A 21,427-nucleotide genomic window follows, 5' to 3' on the forward strand; every position below is an offset into this window, starting at 1 on the left:
CACTTGGCCACATCGGCCGGCGGCGCACTTGCGGAAGCAGTACAGTGTCACAATAGCATTGACCTGTCAGTGTACCGTGTTCAAAGAGAGTACGCCCACGCAACTTTGTGGCTCCCCACCCCATAACACGTGGACCTCCGGAACGGTCATGTTCGGTAATGCTGGGCGTACTCTCACTGGCGGTAGGCGAAAACACAAAACGGACCCAGGACCATAACCGAACACTGCAGTTTTGGCGGTCCTGCTGTTACGGTGTGGGGAAGCATAATATTGTGTGGGCGTACTGACACGGTACACTCAGCGGTCAATGTTCCTCTGTTGGAGGAATGGAACCCCATACCTATCTTCTATCGCGTTGCAAGGCATGTTTGCCTGTGGCGATCTCACGCGCTACTGAGAACCATGTCCTGGAGGCCATCATAAATGACGGTAACTAGGCTGTAATTATTGACTTTCAATAAAAGTGTCGTCCATGTTCGTCCCATTGCGTATTTCCTTCTGTTGCCTTCCGTACTATACTGTAGCAGTTCTGTCTATGTATGGTCCAAGTTTCATCGAGCTATGCCAACGTTACTGTCGTCCTAAAGTTTTCCACGCCAATGTATTTGTGTGATGTAGCGTTATGTTGTCGACGATAAATAAGACAGACAAAAAAAAGTGTCTGTAAACTCTTAATATGTGACGTTAGAAATAATGTTGAAGATTAGATAAGAGGTAGAGGGGATAATTAACGAAGAAGTACCGAATTTAGTGGGGAGAGGAGAAATTTGTGGCTCAGTTTGACTAAGGATAGAGTAACTTGGAGAGCCGTAGCAAATAAATCGAGGCAGAGGACCACAACAATATGCACTGAAGCGCCAAAGAAACTGGTATAGGCAAGCGTAATTGAATACAGAGATACGTAAACAGGCAGAATACGGCGCTGCGGTGGGAAACGCCTATAGTAGACAACAAGCGTCTGGCGTGGTGGTTAGATCGGCTAGCGCTGCTACAACGGCAGGTTATTAAGATCTAAGGCAGTTACGTGTTACAGTCGGCGCACGAGCGATGGGACACAGCATCTCCGAGGTAGCGACGAAGTGGGGACTTTCCCGTACGACCATTTCACGACTGTACCGTGAATACCAGGACTCCGGTAAACATCAATCTCCGACATCACTGCGACCGGAAGAAGATCCTGCAACAACCGACAACGACTGAAGAGAATCGATCAACGTGACAAAGGTGCAACCCTCCAGCAAATGGCTGCAGATTTCAATGCTGGGCCATCAAAATGTGTCAGCGTGCGAACCATTCAACGAAACATCATCGATATGGGCTTTCGGAGCCGAAGACCCCTCGTGCACCCTTGATGACTGCACGACACACAGCTTTACACCTCGCCAGGGCCCGTCAACACTGACATTGGTCTGTTGATGACAGCAAACATGTTGAATTGTCGAACGAGTCTCGTTGCAAATTGTATCGAGCGGATGGACGTCATGAATCCATGGACCGTGCAAGTCAGCAGGGGACTATTCTAGCTGGTGGAGGCTCTGTAATGGTGTGGGGCGTGTGCAGTTGGGGTGACGTGGGTCACCTGATGCGTCTAGGTACGACTTTGACAGGTGACACGTACGTAAGCTTAAACTGCATCCATTCATGTCCGTTGTGCATTCCGACGGACTTCAGCAATTCCAGCAGGACAATGCGACACCCCACATCTCCAGACTTGCTACACAGTGGCTCCAGTTTAAACACTTCCGCTGGCCACCGAACCTCCCAGACATGAATATATCTGGGATGTCTTGCAACGTGTTGTTCAGAAGGGATCCCTACCTCCTCGTACTCTTACGGATTTATGGGCAGCCGTGTACTTCAGACATGTTGAGTCCATGCCTCGTCGTGTTGCGGCACATTTACGTGCTCGCGGGGGCCCTACACGATATTAGGCAGGTCTACCAGTTTCTTTGGCTCTTCAGTGTCCATAACGTATTGTTGATAACTTCCAGTCGAAACCTATCCTGGTCGATCATTGCAAATGTTTCTGCAAGCGTTCTTTAATTCATAATTCGGTAGTTTTCAGAAGGCGTCACATATTGTTTTAGTTGTAAAACGAATAAATCGTCGTCTTGGTCATGTAATACCAAAAATAAGAGGGCGAAGAGTTCACTAAGATACCAAATTTGGTATGTAGGATATCCACAACTGAGACGCAAGATTAAGTAAATTAAAAAGATCGGTTTCATTTGTACTAATGATTATTCAAACCAGACTTGGTTTAAATAAACTTTAGTACAACTGAGGCGGATCTACTTAAATCAATCAATCAGTTCTCTAAGGACTGCCTTCAACTAGCTGAGTGAATTTCAAGTTATTTCTGCGCATGCGACCACTTGATGGCGCAATATTTAGCCACAGCAGCAGGCTACCGTGACGGTAACGGTTTAGTGGACGTGAGTGTTTGATAGATAATGCCACACTGGTCAACACCATCTGCAGGAGTAACTGAAACTTGGCAGTATTTTACGCTACTGACGCAAAAGAACTTAGTTCCATTTGAAATCGTAGTGGAAAGCTGCTAATACGACGGGAAACTACTAACGTGAGTTCCAATGTAGCCATACTTGGCTCCACCAGTGCATGAAAATATCGATTCCTGTGCCACAGAAATTGTAGTAGTAGTAGTTTGCAATTACTGGCTGCTAAATAGGAAGAGTTGGCACAGTCTTGCAAATATATCGCAACAAAAAATTTCGATTGTGTAATAAGCAGGATATCGAAATACTTTATCAAAATTACTGTCTACAGAATGAAGTTTGTTCACAAGACGTCTTGGTACATCCCCTTTGAATCACTTTCACAGTTCAGACATTTCGAAATGGTGGGAACTGGAATGTAAATTCAAACAGACTTATCAGTGTGTATTTTGGTTGCTACAATATACAATGACAAGGGTTTTACATATGTCAAGTCAGCCTACATTTGACGCAAAAAAAGGTCACAATACAAGTACAGCTGAATTCAGTTGAAAATGGGGGCCAGAGAGATAAGAGACACACCAAACTGCAGATATAAAAGCTTGCTTGCACTAAGCAGCACACGTGGATACCACACTCATATATGCAGAAGAGTATGTAAATGTGCAAACGAATTTCCTCAAAAGTGCACCCGTGCAGACAAATTTTTACAAAAGTGCACACATGCAAATGAATACGCACAAAAGTGCAGCACTCAGCTCCAACACGCGCCTGAGAAGAACGGTCCGCCACCAGGTTTCGACGAAACGACGACGACAACAGGTGGTGGCGGATGCGGCAGCAGCAGCGGGGGCGGCGGGGGCCGGAGGCCTTCGGTGCGGGGGCGGGCCGCCTCCCGCGACGACACTGGCGTTGCTGCTGTTCCCGGTACGTCTGTAGAAGACCCCCACCCCCACCCCAAACCCAGCAGAACTCTACACGTTCCTCTGCGAGAGTGAATTCTGCAGCATGAGGCGCCAGTTACTCTTCCAAGAATTAGAAAAGAAACTAGCGAAGCTCGATACATGTAGCGAAATATTAGAAAACCCTGCACGCTCTCACCAGCTTTGCATCCTGTAGCATTCATCACTATAGTTTAGAGTGACCAGATTTTCCACGTGAAAAAAGGGACATTTGCAAAAAAAAGTGACACTAGAGGAAAAGAAAATATTCTGCATCACCTTAGGTAAAATAAATAAAAACTAAACTTTGTACACATAAAAAATCATGTATTTTAACAAGACACTTTAAAACATGCTTGTAACGGCACTGCATCACGTAATAATTCATCGTTTTTCCAAGAACTGATTATAGTTCAAAATACTGAGAAACTGATAGAATGATTTCTAGCAAGTGAACACCAATGTAGACGCCAAAAATCCGTCGACCGTTTAGCTATTGTATCAGGAACACTGGTACTAACTTTGTAATTATCAGAAGACCTAATATCTTACAAAAACTTTGAATTGGCTAATAGCAGGTGTTAAAATGGTTTTTCTCGTCAATCCTAAGGGAATTCAAATTCAGAATACCCTTTGCACAGCAGTATTTGTGCCTGGTACAGCAAGAGAAGAAGTCGCCAGCGTCTCTGTACAAGAAGTACCTATGCTTTTAAGTGTATGGAATGCATCACAGTATCTCTTATATGTCTCCAAATTAATTTTATCCCATTCGTCAAGTTTCTTGGAACCAATGTTGATCACGCATTCTATACCATCAAACAGTACATCTTCATCTATCTGAAATTCAGATCACGAAACAGAATTTTCATTTTTTGAAATGGATAAGTCAACTTTTTAGGAAAGTCACAACAGTGTCATGAAATAAATTGGTAATCGTTTTGTATTTTCACTGAGTGAAAATGCCTACCTTTTCCTAGTTAATTACGTAAATTTCTGTTACGGATTTTTTTTCTTTAAGTATCTGTAACTCCTCGGCTGATTCTGTAGCTGAAATCGTGGTTCGTTCCAACTTTTGGATTGAATTTGAAAACATTTTCAATTGGGTTTGTGTGAAATGAAGCCAAAGAAGTGACTGCGGGTTCTCAAAAACTGTTTCAGTGATGCAGGACACTTATCCTGGCATAGAAAATAAAAATTCAAAGGTTCATACATATCAGTAACTCTTGTAATTCCTGGCAACAATGACATTTACGTATTTCTAATATTACCTAGAACTTACAAGCACAGTGTAAATGTGAAAATATTTCAATATTTTATTCACTTTTTTTTTTTTCTCTATGTCACTAGTTTGAACTCCCTTCTGTACCACATGGGTGGCGCAACCGACTCCTTCAATGTTCAGTTTATTCCTCCCTCTTGTAGCCACCAAAGTTGGTATTACAGTTACTGCATAAAATACGACAATCTTGTCAAATATATTTTGTATTTTTAAAATATCCAGAATATAGCTAGCTTTTCTCCACCAATGTTCTGAAGACAGATTATTTTGCACTGAACGCCTTTGGTAGCAATGAAATTCCTAGCTAGAGACAGCACTAGCTTTAAGCCTTCATGATTTGGTGGATCAACCACCACAGACACTTATTTAGCATCTTTAAATTCTGACAACTTCATGCACTGCGTACGGCGACAAAACGTTCGTTAAAATCGAATCGCATTCTGTCCTATAACTTGTGGATTTCTCCTCAAATAGGTCTCTAATGAGCAGACCCCACAGCCAATTGAATGGAAAGAACGACTGTGTTTTACAAACCACGCTCCTCCTGCAGCGATACGTTTCTCTTCCTCTGTTTGTAGTTTATTCGTGTTTACAAAGGAAGTGATACTGTTAAAAGTTCTCGCAGAAACTGCGAACAGGTGCTTCTTTTTCTTTATGTGCTGCGATGTATCGACACATCCTCGATGTTCAGTGGAAAAAAAAAAAAACTGAACAACACAATATAGATATACCTTCTACCTTCGTTCTCGTGGTTTCCTTCAAGAAAGGGAGCTTTTGTTTCATGGTTTTCGAAAAACAATACTTTCTTTCCCGATAATAACGGACACGATTCAGTTTCACACACAGCAAAGAACAGTCAGTGGAAGCACTACAGCAGCAAGCTTGCCAAACCCAGTGTTGAAACTGACGCCCACTTCTCATTGTTGTCTGCAACAGTCCGAAGACATCGTGTCGGTTGCAGATTTATGTCATCTAACTGTGTAACTAAAAATACGATTGAACGTTGATAGCCCCAAACGTTCTTTAACGAAAACTTGTAATACCCGTCCGTGATTTCTTCAGTAGCAAATACCGATATGAACTGCGAAGCTCTGGCACTGAGCATGTCCACGGAAAAATCTTCTGTTTACAGCTCTTCTCATCCCGTGAGCAAAATATGCTTCTTTATTCCATCTTTGCGTTCAAGACAAAGCCAGACCCAAGAAAATGTTTTAAAAAATATGTCTATGACATTAAATTGACGTAAAAATAAATAAAAACACAAAACGAAACAAAAAGAGAGAGTTAAGGTTACTGATGATTACAAAAATCGAAACATCTGCCGTCCCGTTGAATATTTTCCGGTACAATGGGACACGAAACGAAAAAAAAGGACAGACCGGTTAAAAACGGTTCGTCTGGTCACCCTACTATAGTTGCCATCGCATCTTTTATTTTAGTGGCAAGTCGAGGTCCATGTCCATGAAGCTAGTACAGAGTGGAAGAAGGGATGCACATTAAGCTAGATCTACCAAAGATCAAGGAAACATTAAAATCGCTAAAAACTATAGACGGGCGATTTTGACAAGTCACAGATGTTGATTTCGCCATCGACTTCTAAGGCTGATAATAATCGACCCTAAAAAAAAAAAACGAAATTAAATGAACTTCTAGACTGGCGTCATAGACAACGTGTAAATACATCTAATATCATACACATTCAACAATTAACATTACATATTCCACAATATTTTGGCTAGAGACTGTAAAAATAACATTTTTGTCAGATTTTCCCCATCCCGTATGTTGCGTCATTGACGAATAGCGTATCGTGCTTCAGAAAACAGTCGTTCGGGAGCTGAGGATGCGGCTACACGATTAAAATATTTAGGTGTTCAGATAATAACCAAACTGGGATGGTAAATCCGTTCCTCTTCCAGTTCGCGAGTTATTCTTTTCTTGATTATATTCACTCCATAAACCATATTTCGTTTCTCTATGTTCATGTAATGTAGGATAGTTGTTTCGATAGCAGCAAGCAAAACTTTGATGGATTTGATCTCCTTCGAACATGCTAAAGCATCGTGAAAGTGTGTTTTCTGGAATCTTGGTTCGAACAACGCTGATACGGTTAATGTTTTACCACGACAGCTTGATAGCAATTGCTTTTTCGTATTGGGTATGACTTTACTTTTCAGCTCCTCTCCAATGCTCTGTACTGCTTGCACACAGTATATTTTTGTGATCAACTTACTAATTATTTGGATTACTTTACTCTTTCCAAGTAAATTTTTAGGCAGAGTTCACGAGTAGCCACAGACACAAGTGGTTGTCAGCATGGTGGTGCACTGGCACGGTAATTAATGATATCATTAATACCGGGACACAGTTGAAAAAAAAGTCGTTCAATCATTTAGAACACTGAGTTCCGTTTTGTGGATACTTCTTGGGTTTAATTCTTTTCTTAGCTCATCAGTTTTTCCTACACCGTGTTTAAACTACATTGCAGTACCTTTCGCAGCAGTGTAACCAACTAGTCCAGTTTGTTCACTATATTCTTTTGCTACCAAATAAAGCATGTGGGTAAAACACAACATATTATGGCTTCTTGCATTGACGTCTTTGAGATATTTCCAAAAAAAGATTGGTTAATATCATTTAAACATTTATAGTGATGGAAAAATACATTTTCTTAAAATTGGTGGTAGATGTTGTATTTTGTCCTTAACATCGATGTTTACACTGCCAACAATTGTTTTGTAAACGTTACACGTCGCTGGTATAAACCATTCTCTCAAACAGAAAGCTTCAAAAAGTCATTGTCATTAGCATCAAAACTGACTTTATTACAGAAGAAAACTGTAAAATATCTCTGAATAAATATTAAAAAAAAGAGTAGTTTATGTCATTTACGAAGGGAAACTGAGTACAACATTTCTTACATTTTAGTCTGTTATTCCAACACAACGATCGGTTTATCGCCTTCGATACCAAAGACTGCCAAAATAACAGCTTGCCGTGTGAGAGCAGCAGAAACTGTTAATGTCTCATGCAGTATCTCTCCGGCTAGGGTTGGGCAACACGATTCTTTTTCCCGATTCGATTCAGTCACACACTGCGAATCGATTCCTACGATTCGTTCACGATTCATTCTAGTCTGCGATGGCACGATTCTTACGGAATGCAAAAAGTTCTACATCTTACTCACAGATGGCAGGACATGTCTGAAATTGTCAATGGGGTTAGAATCGAACTGTGTCATTATAAGATATGCCAGAAATAGTTTATTTATGAGTAAACATGCATATGACGTTACAAGTGTGATTCGCGATTTATAGTGTAATGCCTTAATTGATGAATGGTCTCGTTTGATTTGATTGCATCTATTGTTTTATTTCAGTATGCCAGGAAAGAAGAGTCGATTTTTGCGAAAGGTGGTTCAAAATTGCTTCCTTTGTTCACACGCATCCTCCACTTGACTGCCATCTGGCGGTCGTTATCATTCGGCACAACTCGGCATGATTCGGAAGTTGCGTTCGAGGCATAGCGTACTAAGAATCGATGAATCGTCACGACTCGGAAACACGCAATCGTTCTTACGATTCTTTTGAACGACGATTCGTCCGTATCACGAATCGATTCTTACGATTCTTACGATTCTTTATTTAGAGTCGTTCACGAATCGCCACAACTCTACTCTCCGCAGAAGCCTCATAGCAACTGAACAATGAAACAATGGCCCATCTGTAGCTCGCTCATCCCAGTCGGCGACTACAAGCATCTAGTCAGTGTGCAACGAGAGCAAATGCCGGCTAATACAATAAATTCCACCACTGAATTATTAAACGAAAAACAAAGTTGCATAGCTCAGAATCTTGATATCGAATACATCCTGACCCATGTATTCTTCGCCAAGTAACGAACAGAAGGTATTTATACCCGCTGTAGCACGTTCGAGCACTCGTAGGAAATTAGGAGTAAAGTGCATCTTTCTGATGTTATTCCGAGCTGCATGATTCACGCGATGATTTTCTTTTAAAACAAAAGCTTCATCACGACGACACGCAATGCTTCGTAGAGATGCATCTAGCTTTTAGTGACAGTCGCTACGTTTTGGCTTGAACGCTTGGCAGGCTCTCTGTAGATTCCATAGCGAACCATTTTTATGCTGTACTCGCATAGCTGCTGCTTCCAATTTTGCGAAACATTGTAGCAAATGACGGTCGCATTGCCGCTTTTAGTATCGCTGGAAACTAGAAGAGAGGAGACATGGTGTACCACTATTAACAGCGAAAATGGACGTGCGGACTTTCACACAAGCAAAAACGAGCGAGATAGTTGCACATGTGTGGTTAGGAGCGCCAATGTTGTTGTGATTGTGTGACCTCAGTATGAAATATTGTTCTAGTTTGTACAAATGTATTTGAAATACAAACTTTATAAAAAGAGTTGCCATTCATGCTAGCGTTAACAATATAAAACACGCACTTCTTAATGTTCTGCAAAATTATGTCGATTTGGTAACGAACCGACTTTAGACTTACTACGCCATCATCAGGTACCAATTGAATATCACCAGTACAGATAAAATGACGTACAAATTACAAGGAAGATACATAAATGACGTGCAGTGTGTTTACACAGGGAAACATTACGGTTTTTGTTGCACAGAAATAGTTACATTAACTAAAAACGCAAACAAATCTTTCTTTACGTAGAGAAACATTTAACAACAGGAACCAGTCAGTGGTTACAAAAACTTGTGCCTCATCTCATATATTTCAGATAATCTCGCAAAAAAAAGTCTCACACAACCATATACCTGTATTTCATAATATTAACTGCGCATCAGTATTTTTGTTCAATAGTAAGGACAAACCGCAGCCCTTGGCAGATGCGGGTACTGTGAAAAAGTGTATTCTGGTCATTCAGGCAGCATGTGACACTGGTGTACTATTTAACAATATTTATTGTTTTACAAATCAGTTTTCTGCTGTTACGTTATCGTCAGGTACAGCAAATCAGTGCAGGTGCAGAGAACTTCAGTTGGTTCCAAATATGACAAAGGTTAATGTTTGGCTGAAATGGGAAGGATTATTTCAGTAATAAATGTGATGTATGATATTTAGATTAAATATGTGACACATTAAATATGAGTGTTACCCAGAAGGTAATGCAACAGATTTTTCTTCAACAATTCATTATTGAACATAATGAGAATTGCACACATGAAATAATGGAGTTTTATCCACACACCCTATTTTTCCACGTTATCTGCATCCTGTTCTATGGCCTCCCTCCAGCACAAAACAAGCCCGTCAGTACAACACTACTGAATATCCGAGAGTGCGGATAATTGCATCCACACTTCCTTCGGATGACCTGACCCCCCTTAACAAGCGACTAACTGTACTTCTATCGACAGCAGATGCTCGATAGACTTTGCACAAGCGTTTAGGATTATTCCCAACAGTTTCTTTCTCTGCATTGAGAAATTCAATGACTGCACATTGCTTGTAACGTACGTCACCTACAGACGCCGTTTTGAAACTGTCCTACAGCAACGCTATCTGTCGGAAGTGACGGAAACTTGGTGCGCTCACTTAGGAGACTTCAAATAATACACATTCGCATTCGTAGCATTGTTTTCAGCTGAGAAAAAAATGCGGTACATTACTTTCTGGGCAACCCTCATATTAATGTTATTGCGCAATTTTAAAATCACAGATACACACATTTATCTTCGTAGCTCACGATGATGTAACAGCTGCAAACCGGTTTGTAAAATAATGAATGTTGTAGACTATTACACTAGTGTCATGTGTTTTTTTTTTATTCCAAATGTTATCATGATCTTTCAAGCAACAATAGAAAATTCAGTCACACTGAAAGTTCACATTTCAGTAGAAGTTTCTCGCTTTGAGGAGGGCGTCGTTAGTGAACAAGCTGATATTCCTGCTGCGGCATTGGAAGAGATGATTACCAGAGACAGTTTCTGTAACAGGAATATACATCTACAGATGCTGTATGCAAAACCAACATCTGATCAGTTAACAAATTCATTTCGGTCGTAACATATGAATGACATGTGTTTACAAAATGAGATTTTCACTCTGCAACGGAGTGTTCAAATGGCTCTGAGCACTATGGGACTCAACTGCTGTGGTCATAAGTCCCCTAGAACTTAGAACTACTTAAACCTAACTAACCTAAGGACAGCACACAACACCCAGCCATCACGAGGCAGAGAAAATCCCTGACCCCGCCGGGAATCGGACCCGGGAACCCGGGCGTGGGGAGCGAGAACGCTACCGCACGACCACGAGATGCGGGCTGCAACGGAGTGTGCGCTGATGGGAAGCTTCCTGGCAGATTAAAACTGTGTGCCGGACCGAGACTTGAACTCGGGTCCTGAGTTCGAGTCGCGGTCTGGCACACAGTTTTAATCTGCCAGGAAGTTTCGTGTGCTTACAATACTCAATTCTCATCTTTCGCAAGTATTCAATCGTAAATGTTGCAAATGTCTACATGCGATGGAAACAAATGAACGTCGAACTGTACGACTTTCACCTTTTAGCAGAGTATAGCGCTCTGCTGAATGTAGTGGTGTGATGCTTCTAGCAGCCAGGGCGCACGCCGTGCTGGAGAACGGCGCTGGAGCGGCGACGCGCTTGGAGGCAGGCTCCAGGCCACTGCTGCTGGACGTGCCGAGGACAGCCCACGAGCCCTCCTCCTCCTCTGGCATCGATGTCAGCAATGCGGGGTGAGTACACTGGTGAGAGGATTGGGGCAACAAGTTGGGAATGATTTGTTACCTAGTATACGACAGAACCAGTAAACCTTTGATTCTTTAAAGAATTAGACTCGCATGTGTAAAACAGATTCAAGCAACTGAGTAAAAATGAGTTATTGTGTTGAATATTTGACCTTAGATATTTAAGGGAGAAGAATTTCAGTCAGGTTGCAGGTGGCTAAGTGCTCTCATTCCAAAACGCTGTACGAGTAGAGTCCGTTTATTTGCGCACAGTGAGTTATTACGCCTTATCACATATACGAACTTTCTAATTTTAATACAGTAGGACAAGTATTAAACTTTTACTTGCTAATGAGTATATTACAACAGCACATTAAATTTTTAAATTCAGTCAACAACACAGGTAAACAATGATTATCCGTTTTCAAATATGACACCTGTATCCAGAAATATTGCCATTTTTGTCTTATCACACTTGGTCTTTTGTGATTTTCGTATTTCTAATTAAAATATCATTAAAATGCAATCTGTCCACTTAATGAAACAGCAGTCCAAATATTTATTTAAAAGTAAACAACCAGTTAAAAAATGGTTCAAATGGCTCTGAGCACTATGGGACTCAACTGCTGTGGTCATAAGTCCCCTAGAACTTAGAACTACTTAAACCTAACTAACCTAAGGACATCACACACATCCATGCCCGAGGCAGGATTCGAACCTGCGACCGTAGCAGTCGCACAGTTCCGGACTACGCGCCTAGAACCGCGAGACCACCGCGGCCGGCAAACAACCAGTTAGAAGCATTTGATTTTAAATTACTGCATCCTTGCAGGTTCAAATGGCTCTGAGCACTATGGGACTCAACTGCTGAGGTCATTAGTCCCCTAGAACTTAGAACTAGTTAAACCTAACTAACCTAAGGACATCACAAACATCCATGCCCGAGGCAGGATTCGAACCTGCGACCGTAGCGGTCTTGCGGTTCCAGACTGCAGCGCCTTTAACCGCACGGCCACTTCGGCCGGCCCTTGCAGGTACAAGTATGATTAGATAGAACATATCGATGGATGGCAGTACTTTTCACTGTTATAATGGAGGAATTATATAGAGGTTATTGAACTAGTGCTGAGCAAGAGTATCTGGAAGAGTGTTGCAGTGCACTACTGTGTTTTGGTTTATTTGTTGGGCTGTAAGCATGCGAAGGAGAAAGTGTTTGAACAGTCCTGATATATTGTGTTATATTTGTAGATGTTATGATTGCCATTCAGAAATGGAACATAACCGCATTTGTTAAAAATGTTTATTTTGCTTAGTCTTTGAGGGAAACCAGAGGATCAGGATAAATATCATGCGCCTCAGAGTGTGCAGCTTTTTTATTGAGAAGGTATGAAAATGATCAAAGTGTAAAATAAAGCCCAGTGGTCACTAAAGAACCATCTGGATGACTGTTCAAAGAAAAAACGGGAATGATATATCCTGATTTGGACTCTGCAAGAACTGTGCCACATAGTTTTGGTGTTCCTGTATCTGTCCCCCCTAAGAACCTTCAGATACTGCATTCTGAATTAAGTTCTGCATCTGATGAACTTACTTAAGATTCTGACGGGGAAGGTGTGCAAGACATGCCCCAACCCTTGGCATAACCTGACCTAAACAATTTGGCCAGAGATCTAAATCCCCCCAAAGGATGCTGCAAAACTCCTAGTTTCGAGGCTGAAAGAACAGCACTGTAGATTAGGAAGACTCTTTAGTACTTAGCTGACAATCCAAACCTCATTAACAAGTCCGATGCAGAGCACAAGAAAGATGACTAGAGGCCGTTCATTGATTCAAATAAAATAAGTGTCATTATCTAATGACAACATTGTAGCGTCAGTCACAGTTGCTCAATGTGTCCATCCTACTCGAAAAAGTAATTTACAGTGAACATCAGCGGTGATTGGAAGCTTTTGTGTAGGCTATTAGGTCAACAACGAGGTCATACCAAGTACCTGTGTTAAATTTGTGAGTGGAGCAGCGGAGATACAAAGAGCCCTTGAAAAGTAGGAGAAAGGCCCTGAAGAAATGCTCTGATTTTAGGATCCAACATCATAATGATGAAAAACTTGGTAGATACTCACCTGACCAACAAGTTTCCTCTGTTCTTAGAGGGAAAAGTCTGAGAACTACATTCCTATTACCTTTTCTCAAATGTGTTGTCTCTCTGTGAAATATTCTCTCTCCTCTGTCACAGCAGGGCGCATCTCAGATAAAATTCATTCTCTATTCAGGATGTCCGTCAGCAAAGCTCCTCTCTCACCCCTCTCTCTTGCAGCAGACCCACTCCCTCTGTCCGTGTACAAGTGATAGTAGTAACATATCACTCGTGTGTTCAGGCATGTGATGACGCACATTATTGCACAGATTCCAAACAAAATTACCCTCTTTCAAAGTACGTGTACCCTTCAGTATCCCCGTAATTGCGTCAGCTTACCTCACTTGTGCCGGCAGGAGCCTGTGCGACGAGGACGACACCGCATCTGGGGGCGGGGCCGGGGCCGGGGCCGGGGCCGGCAGCCGCAGCGGCACGCCCACCTCCCTGAGCAGCCGCGGGGGCGGCAGGAGCTGCGGGGGCCGGCGGAGGCGGCGCTCCGGCAGGTCGCCGTCCGCCGTCGCGCTCGGCTCCGCACTCTGCCAGGTGAAGCGTCTCTCGGGTCCTACATCTACATCACCGCTGGACTCGATATTGCACCAGTTGTAATCAGTGTGACAAGTGCACTGTTTTCCATGTTCTCCTGACCCACTTTATGTACTCTCCACTGTTAGTGCTGCCATTAGTGAGTAATTACTGCACCTTGACATTGAACAAGGCCAGTGGTCTCATTAATGTGACTGGAACACGTACTTCTACAGCTGTCGACAACTGTCCATCCCGGATGATGTGCTGTATTTTCCACACCAAAAAATCCTCAAACCTGTCACAAATTTCATATTTCAAATGACATTACTTTCATTAATAACCGTGGGTGTGTGACATTGACAAATACTTTCTGGGAGTCAGGATATACTGCATCCAGCTGATTACGCAGATCTGTGGTTGTCAGGATGTGATTTCGATTTTGCGTGAATAATGTTTTTGGCACGGAGGTGGTCATTCTGTAGGAGGTACCTCCCAATGTTTGAGCTCAGAATGTATTTTAAAGTTCTACAACAGGTGGACATCACTGATACTGGGCTGTGGTTTTAGTTTTCTGGACGACTTCTGCTGTACTCCTTGTAATCGGGTGTGACCTGTGTTTTCTTCCCATAAGTGGACCCACTTTCTTTTTTGAGGGTTATAATGTTTATTAGGGTTAAAAAGAGAACATTTTCTACATCATTTGAGTAGCAAATCTTAACTTTTTTGCCATCTCATTTCACCAAAATCTGCACTGCCGACCTTAAGTGGTGGACGTGACTGAGCGCAAGTTTTATTTCGAAAGAATTAGATTTATACTTCACTGGTTATGTGAGGAATGTTCCACAGATGATTTTCAACAACAAACCTAATGAAATACAAGTGGCAGCGTAGTTTCAGCTCTCTGAGACTGCAGATGTGTGTGCAAGTTGCACTTGTGTGTCTACTGCTGACAAAGGCCTTAATGGCCGAAAGCTATGATTGTGTGAATCTTTTTATTGTGCCTATCGTGGCTCAGCATCTCCGCTATATGGTGAGTAGCAGCTTTCCTTCTCTCGTATTGTTACATTCCATCCTGGATTTTTCATTGTTTGAAAAAATATCATCATCTTCACTTCATGCATTCGGCCTCTGTTTCACTCTTTTCTTTTTGTTTGTCCATCACTTCCATGGTCTTTATTGTCTTCTTCCCCAAACTGGCTTAAATTATCTTATCTAGAGACATAATCCTTCAAGATCTTCATTCCAGTTTCTTCTACTTTCTTAAGGATGCTCAATTCTTTCCTAATCTCGAAATCTGTCAGCTCTTGTGCATCAGTAACCTCATTTCTGTTGCTTGTGTGCGACTTTCTTCAAATTTACTTGTAACCCACGATTCATTTCAGTAAACAAGCATTAGCGCTGCCATTCTCTTGAAAAATTTCAGTCTTGTTTCTTTTCTCATTTTATTTTGTACACATCTGTTCATTGTACTATATGTATTCCCAAATTTTGCTAATTTATTCTCTATGACTCCACATATGAAATTTGTTATTAACAATCCGAACGAATTCAAAAGTAATAGCAGTGTACATGGCTACAACACTAGGAGAAAGGATGATCTTCACTACTCAAGGTTAAATCTAACTTTGGCTCTGAAGGGGGTAAATTATGCTGCCACAAAAGTCTTTGGTCACTTACCTAATAGCATCAAAAGTCTGACAGATAGCCATATAGCTTTTAAAAGAATTTCTTAATGGCAACTCCTTCTACTCATTAGATGAATTTTTGGATATAGTAAGTGGGTAATTTCCCCAACCCCAACAAATATATATATATATATATATATATATATATATATATATATATATATATATATATATATATATATATATATATATATATATATATATATGAAAGTGCTGGCAGGTCGACAGACACACAAACATACACACAAAATTCAAGCTTTCGCAACAAACTGTTGCCTCATCAGGAAAAAGGGAAGGAGAGGGAAAGACGAAAGGATGTGGGTTTTAAGGAAGAGGGTAAGGAGTCATTCCAATCCCGGGAGCGGAAAGACTTACCTTAGGGGGAAAAAAGGACGGGTATACACTCGCGCACACACACACACACACACACATATCCATCCACACATATACAGACACAAGCAGATATATTTTTTCCTACGTGGAATGTTTCCCTCTATTATATATATATATATTAAGTGTCACGTAATATTTTGTATGACACCTTTTATTAACCTGACACGTTTCACATCATTACGAAGTGTTGTATTCATGATCTCTGGAACAAGTACTAATCTAATCTTAAGTCTCTTCTGGTACAGACCTCATATCCTTTGTTCACGTCATAGATTTCTACCCTCGTATTTTCTTCTGCCAAGTTTTTGTCCTTTCTCCATTTTATGTACGCATCGATTTGAGATATCAGCAAGAAATGTTCAGAACATATGTCCCCTGTACACTATTGTCTCTAATACTTTGCCTTCTAATTTCTCATTGATGATAAATCTTTATAGACAGCATTAAATCTTCAAGCTGATCATGTATATTTATGGATATCTTTTGTGAAAGAATGTATTGGTTATCTTTAGTTTGTTAAAAGAAACAAAATCTGTAATGAATCTTCCACTGTCATAAATGACTGTGACTCCCATCGTTCCCACGATCTCTATGATAGTATGGGGAATAAACCTATCAATATTGTTTGATGCTTATTGCCATACTTGTCCAAAACCAGTTGCAATTTGTCATAGAAATCTGTAGAATCCTCTTTCTTTCCCTTCATCAGGGGCATAAAATGCAATAATAGTGAAGTTTTAACTGTCAAAACTATAATCCTTCCATTCATATAACTGTACCATATAATTCTCTTTTCCTATCTTTTATGGATGTAAATTACAACCCTTTTGCTTGTCCTGTGTTGCTACTTTTTAAATATTTAACAAATTCTTCATTTTAAGACAGTGTTAGAATTTGAATGTTTTCATCTTCCCAAAATCTCTCCTTTCTTTGGCTGTGTTCCTGTATCCTTTGTTCTGCCCATATTTTCCCTGTTTTCTTCCTTTCCTTTAATTCAGATTTCATATTCATAATTTTGTTTCTGAATTTGCCTCTTTCATTTACCTATTCATTCCTACCTCTTTTAGGTCTTATTCTATTTCTCGAAGTCAGTTCATTTTTTCAGTTGTTTACTTCATCGAAAAGCATCCCTTTTAGTAAGTTCTTGTTCATTCAACATACAGCCAGCAGCAAGTCGTACTCTTAGCTCACTTATTTGTTTCATAGTTTAATTCTAAATTTCTTTGCGTGTTTTGTGGTATTTACATAGTTTAATTCACAAATTTCTAGAGTTGTAGCTACCAATATAGTGTAAATTCGCGTAGTTGTCAGTCATCTGTTTGTTTTGAACGGCTTGTGAGATAAAAGAGAGGGAAAAAATTGTTAGGGACTGCCCCTGTTGTGTACGGATACAGGGGGAATTGGCCACCGTCCGTAAACCGCTGGAAGCTGTGTTGGCCGTGTCGACAGGCTCCAGGCTGTTGCCCTGGGCTGTGGTGACATTGGGACACCCGAGGCGAGAGCTTTGGAACCTGTAGCATCACCTGGGATCTCTGATGCCATTGCGCCCTCGGATGTCCCTGATTGGCAAACCGTGGCGGGGTCGCGAATCCCTGGGCAGAAGGCGGAAGTTGTTGCTGGCCACAAGGCCTCCGTAACAGGTTTGAGGTGCTGCCCACTGCTGAAAGTACTTCTGAGCCAGCAAGGGCGGCCTCGCCTGTCGCGGCAGTGGCCGGTCTTCCTGAGAGGTCCGGACAAGTGCAGAGGGTGGAATTGCTTGTCATTGGGAGCCCCTTACGGATACGGCAGCTAAGGACGGGAAAAAAGCCAATGTGCACTCCGCGTGCATACTGGGGGGAGTCATTGAAGACGTGGAAAGGGTCCTTCCGGATGCCACGAAGGGTACAGGGTGCAGCCAACTGCGGGTGGTGGCTCATGTCGGCACTAATGACATGTGTCACTATGGATCAGAAGAGATTCTCTCCAGCGCCTACCTGAGTTGGTGAAGACTGCCAGTCTTGCTAGCGAGATGAAGGCAGAGCTCACCATCTGCATCATCGTCGACAGGACCGATTGCGGAACTTTGGTACAGAATCGAGTGGAGGGTCGGAATCAGAGGCTCAGACTGTTCTGCGACCGTGTAGACTGCAGATTCCTCAACTTGCACCATAGAGTGGTGGGGTTTCGGGTTCCACTAAGTAGGTCAAGTGTCCACTACACACAGGAGGCAGCTACAAGGGTAGCAAGGGTTGTGTGGCGTGGAATGGGCGGTTTTTTGGGTTAGGCAGTCTCGGGAAAGATCAAAAAGGGCTTAAGTCTCCAAGGGTACAGGGCAAAGAAACGGCGAGAATCCACCAAGCATGTTGGTATTATAGTTGTAAATTGTTGTACCTGTGTTGGAAAAGTACCAGAGCTTCAAGCGCTGATAGGAAGCACTGATACTGAAATCGTTATAGGAACAGAAAGCTGGCTAAAGCCGGAGATAAATTCTGCCAAAATTTTTACAGAGGCGCAAACCGTGTTCAGAAAGGATAGATTAAATAAAGTAGGTGGTGCTGTGTTTGTGGAGTGAAGTTGAAATAGATAGTTCCTGCGAATTACTATGGGTAGAGGTTATAGTCAACAGCCATACCAAAATAAATGGCTCCTTCTACCAACCCTCCGACTCAGAACGGTTCAAAGAAAACTTTGATCTCATTACAAATAAGTACCACACTCATACAGTTATAATTGGTGGAGACTTCAATCTACCCTAGATTTGTTGGCAAAAATACATGTTCAAAGTCGGTGGTAGAGAGAAAACATCTTCCGAAATTGTAGTAAATGCTTTCTCTGAGAATTACTTTGAACAATTAGACCTCTTAGCCACAAATAATCCTGATCTAATAAAGAGCATCATGACGGATACAGGGATTAGTGAACACAAGGTCATTGTAGCGAGGCTCAAAACCATATCAACCAAATATTTATTTAAAACAGCAGATAAAAAATTCGCTTGATGCCTTCCTAAGAGAGAGTATCCATTCCTTCCAGGCTAATATGTAAGAGTAGACCAGATATGGCTCAAATTCAAAGACAGAGTAGCAACAGAAATAGATAGATTCATGCCACCTAAGTTAATAAGAGACAGGACTCATCCACCATGGTACACAAAACACTTCAGAAGCAACGAAAAAAGTATGCCAAATTCAGAAGAAACTTAGTGCGGACATCAATGCCAGATGCTTTTAACAGTTTCCACATTGGGTTTTCTACCATATTTTGAGACAATGTTTCAAAGAGATTCTAGTTGTGTGTAAAGTACACCAGTGGCAAACACAGTCACTGCACGATAGTGATGGAAATGTTACCAATGACGGTGCCACTAAAGCGGAGTTACTAAATTCAGTTTTCTGTAATTCCTTCATGAAAGAATATGAAGTAAATATTCCAGAATTCTAAACCAGAACAGCTGTTAGCATGAGTGACATAAAAGTAGATATCTTAGATATTGCGAAACAACTCAAATCACTTAAGAAAGGCAACCCTCCCGGTCCAGATGGTATACAAATCAGATTGCTTTCAGAGTATGCAGACACAATAGCGCCTTTCTTAGCAACCATATACAACCGGTCACTTGACAAAAGGTCTCTCCCTAAAGACTGGAAAGTAGCATAGGTCACACTAATATTCAAGAAAGGAAATAGTAGTAACCAATTGAATTACAGACTCGTATCACTGACCTCAATTTGCAGTAAGATTTTGGAGCATATTTTTTTATCTGTACTCGAACATTATGAATCACCTTGAAGAAAATGACTTATTGATACGTAACCAACACGGATTCAGGAAATGTCGTTCTTTTGCAACACAGCTAGCCCTTTATTCCCATGAAGTAATGAGTGCTGTCGACAAGGGATCCCAGATTGATTCCATATTCCTAGATTTCCAGAAGGCTTTTGATACCGTTCTTTACAAACGACTTTTAATCACATTGCGTGCATATAGAGTATCGTCTCAGTTGTGTGACTGAATTTGTGATTTCCTCTCAGAGAGGTCACAGTTCGCAGTGATAGACGGTAAATCATCGAGTAGAACAGAACTGATATCTGGCTTTCCGCAAGGTAGTGTCATATATGATCTAGGTGATAATCTGAGCAGCCCCCTTAGATTGTTTGCAGATGATCGACTTCAGTTACAAAATGATGTAGAGAGAATTTCTGTACAGTGCAAAAAGTGGCACTAAACAAAGAAAAGTGCGAGGTCATCCACATGTGTACTAAAAGAAATCCGATAAATCTCACAAATCTAAGGGCTGTCAATTCAACTAAATACCTAGGGATAACAATTACGAGCAACTGAAATTGGAAAGACCACATAGATAGTATTGTGGGGAAGGCGAAACAAAGACTGCGCTTTGTTGGCAGAACACTTGGAAGATGCGACGAACCCACTAAAGAGACAGCCTACATTACACTTGTCTGTCCTCTACTGGAATACTGCTGCGCAGTATGGGATCCTTACTAGATAGGATTGACGGAGGACATCAAAAAAGTGCAAAGAAGGGCAGCTCGTTTCGTGTTATAGCACAATAGGGGTGAGAGTGTCACTGATATGATACGTGAGTTGGGGTGGCAGTCACTGAAACAAAGGGGGTTTTCTTTGTGGCGAGATCTATTTACGAAATTTCAGTCACCAGCTTTTTCTTCCGAAGGTGGAAATATTTTGTTGACAGCCACCTACGTAGGGAGAAATGATCGTCATAATAAAATACGAGAAATCAGAGCTCGAATGGAAAGATTTAGGTGTTCCTTACTCCCATGCACCATTCGAGAGTGGAATGGTAGAGAAGTAGTATGAAAATAGTTCGATGAACCCTCTGCCAGGCACTTAAGTGTGAATATCAGAGAACCATGCAGATGTTCATTGTGTATTTTTTGATCAGGTTTGTGTGTTCGTATAATTTTTCGGTTGCTCTCTTAATCCATATATCATAAACTTCCATGAGAATTTTAGGTTATATTTATTCTATCTCTGTGATATCTGATGCACAGTTTTGGTTATATCAGATGAGTAGAGTGTTTCTGGTAGTGCAGCTATTGGCAATAAATATTGAGTATTAATTGTATAAAAGTGATTGGTGGTATGGCGTTGTTCTGTTCATAACACCAACACAACAAAGAAAGGAATAAGCCCCTATCATTAAAAACATCACCATAACTGTTGACATATTTATGCCATTGTGAGACAGAATTGTCAGCGCATTCATGAAAAATTGTTTGTGGTTGCCAATGGAAACATTCTTGTATCTAGGCATCCA

At 41.3% G+C, this 21,427-nt stretch overlaps 1 protein-coding gene across 1 annotated transcript in view; it reads left to right on the plus strand.

Moving 5' to 3' along the window:
* LOC126209794 (G-protein coupled receptor moody) overlaps positions 1 to 21,427 on the plus strand; it is a 131,879-nt gene that overhangs the window by 75,182 nt on the left and 35,270 nt on the right. Inside the window, exons 5-6 of the mRNA XM_049938932.1 lie at positions 11,280 to 11,421; positions 13,903 to 14,089. Coding sequence (XP_049794889.1) covers positions 11,280 to 11,421; positions 13,903 to 14,089 — 329 coding nt within the window. The remainder of the gene's footprint in view (positions 1 to 11,279; positions 11,422 to 13,902; positions 14,090 to 21,427) is intronic.

The sequence above is a fragment of the Schistocerca nitens genome, chromosome 10 (assembly GCF_023898315.1).
Source record: "Schistocerca nitens isolate TAMUIC-IGC-003100 chromosome 10, iqSchNite1.1, whole genome shotgun sequence".
NCBI classification, from domain to species: Eukaryota; Metazoa; Arthropoda; class Insecta; order Orthoptera; family Acrididae; genus Schistocerca; species Schistocerca nitens.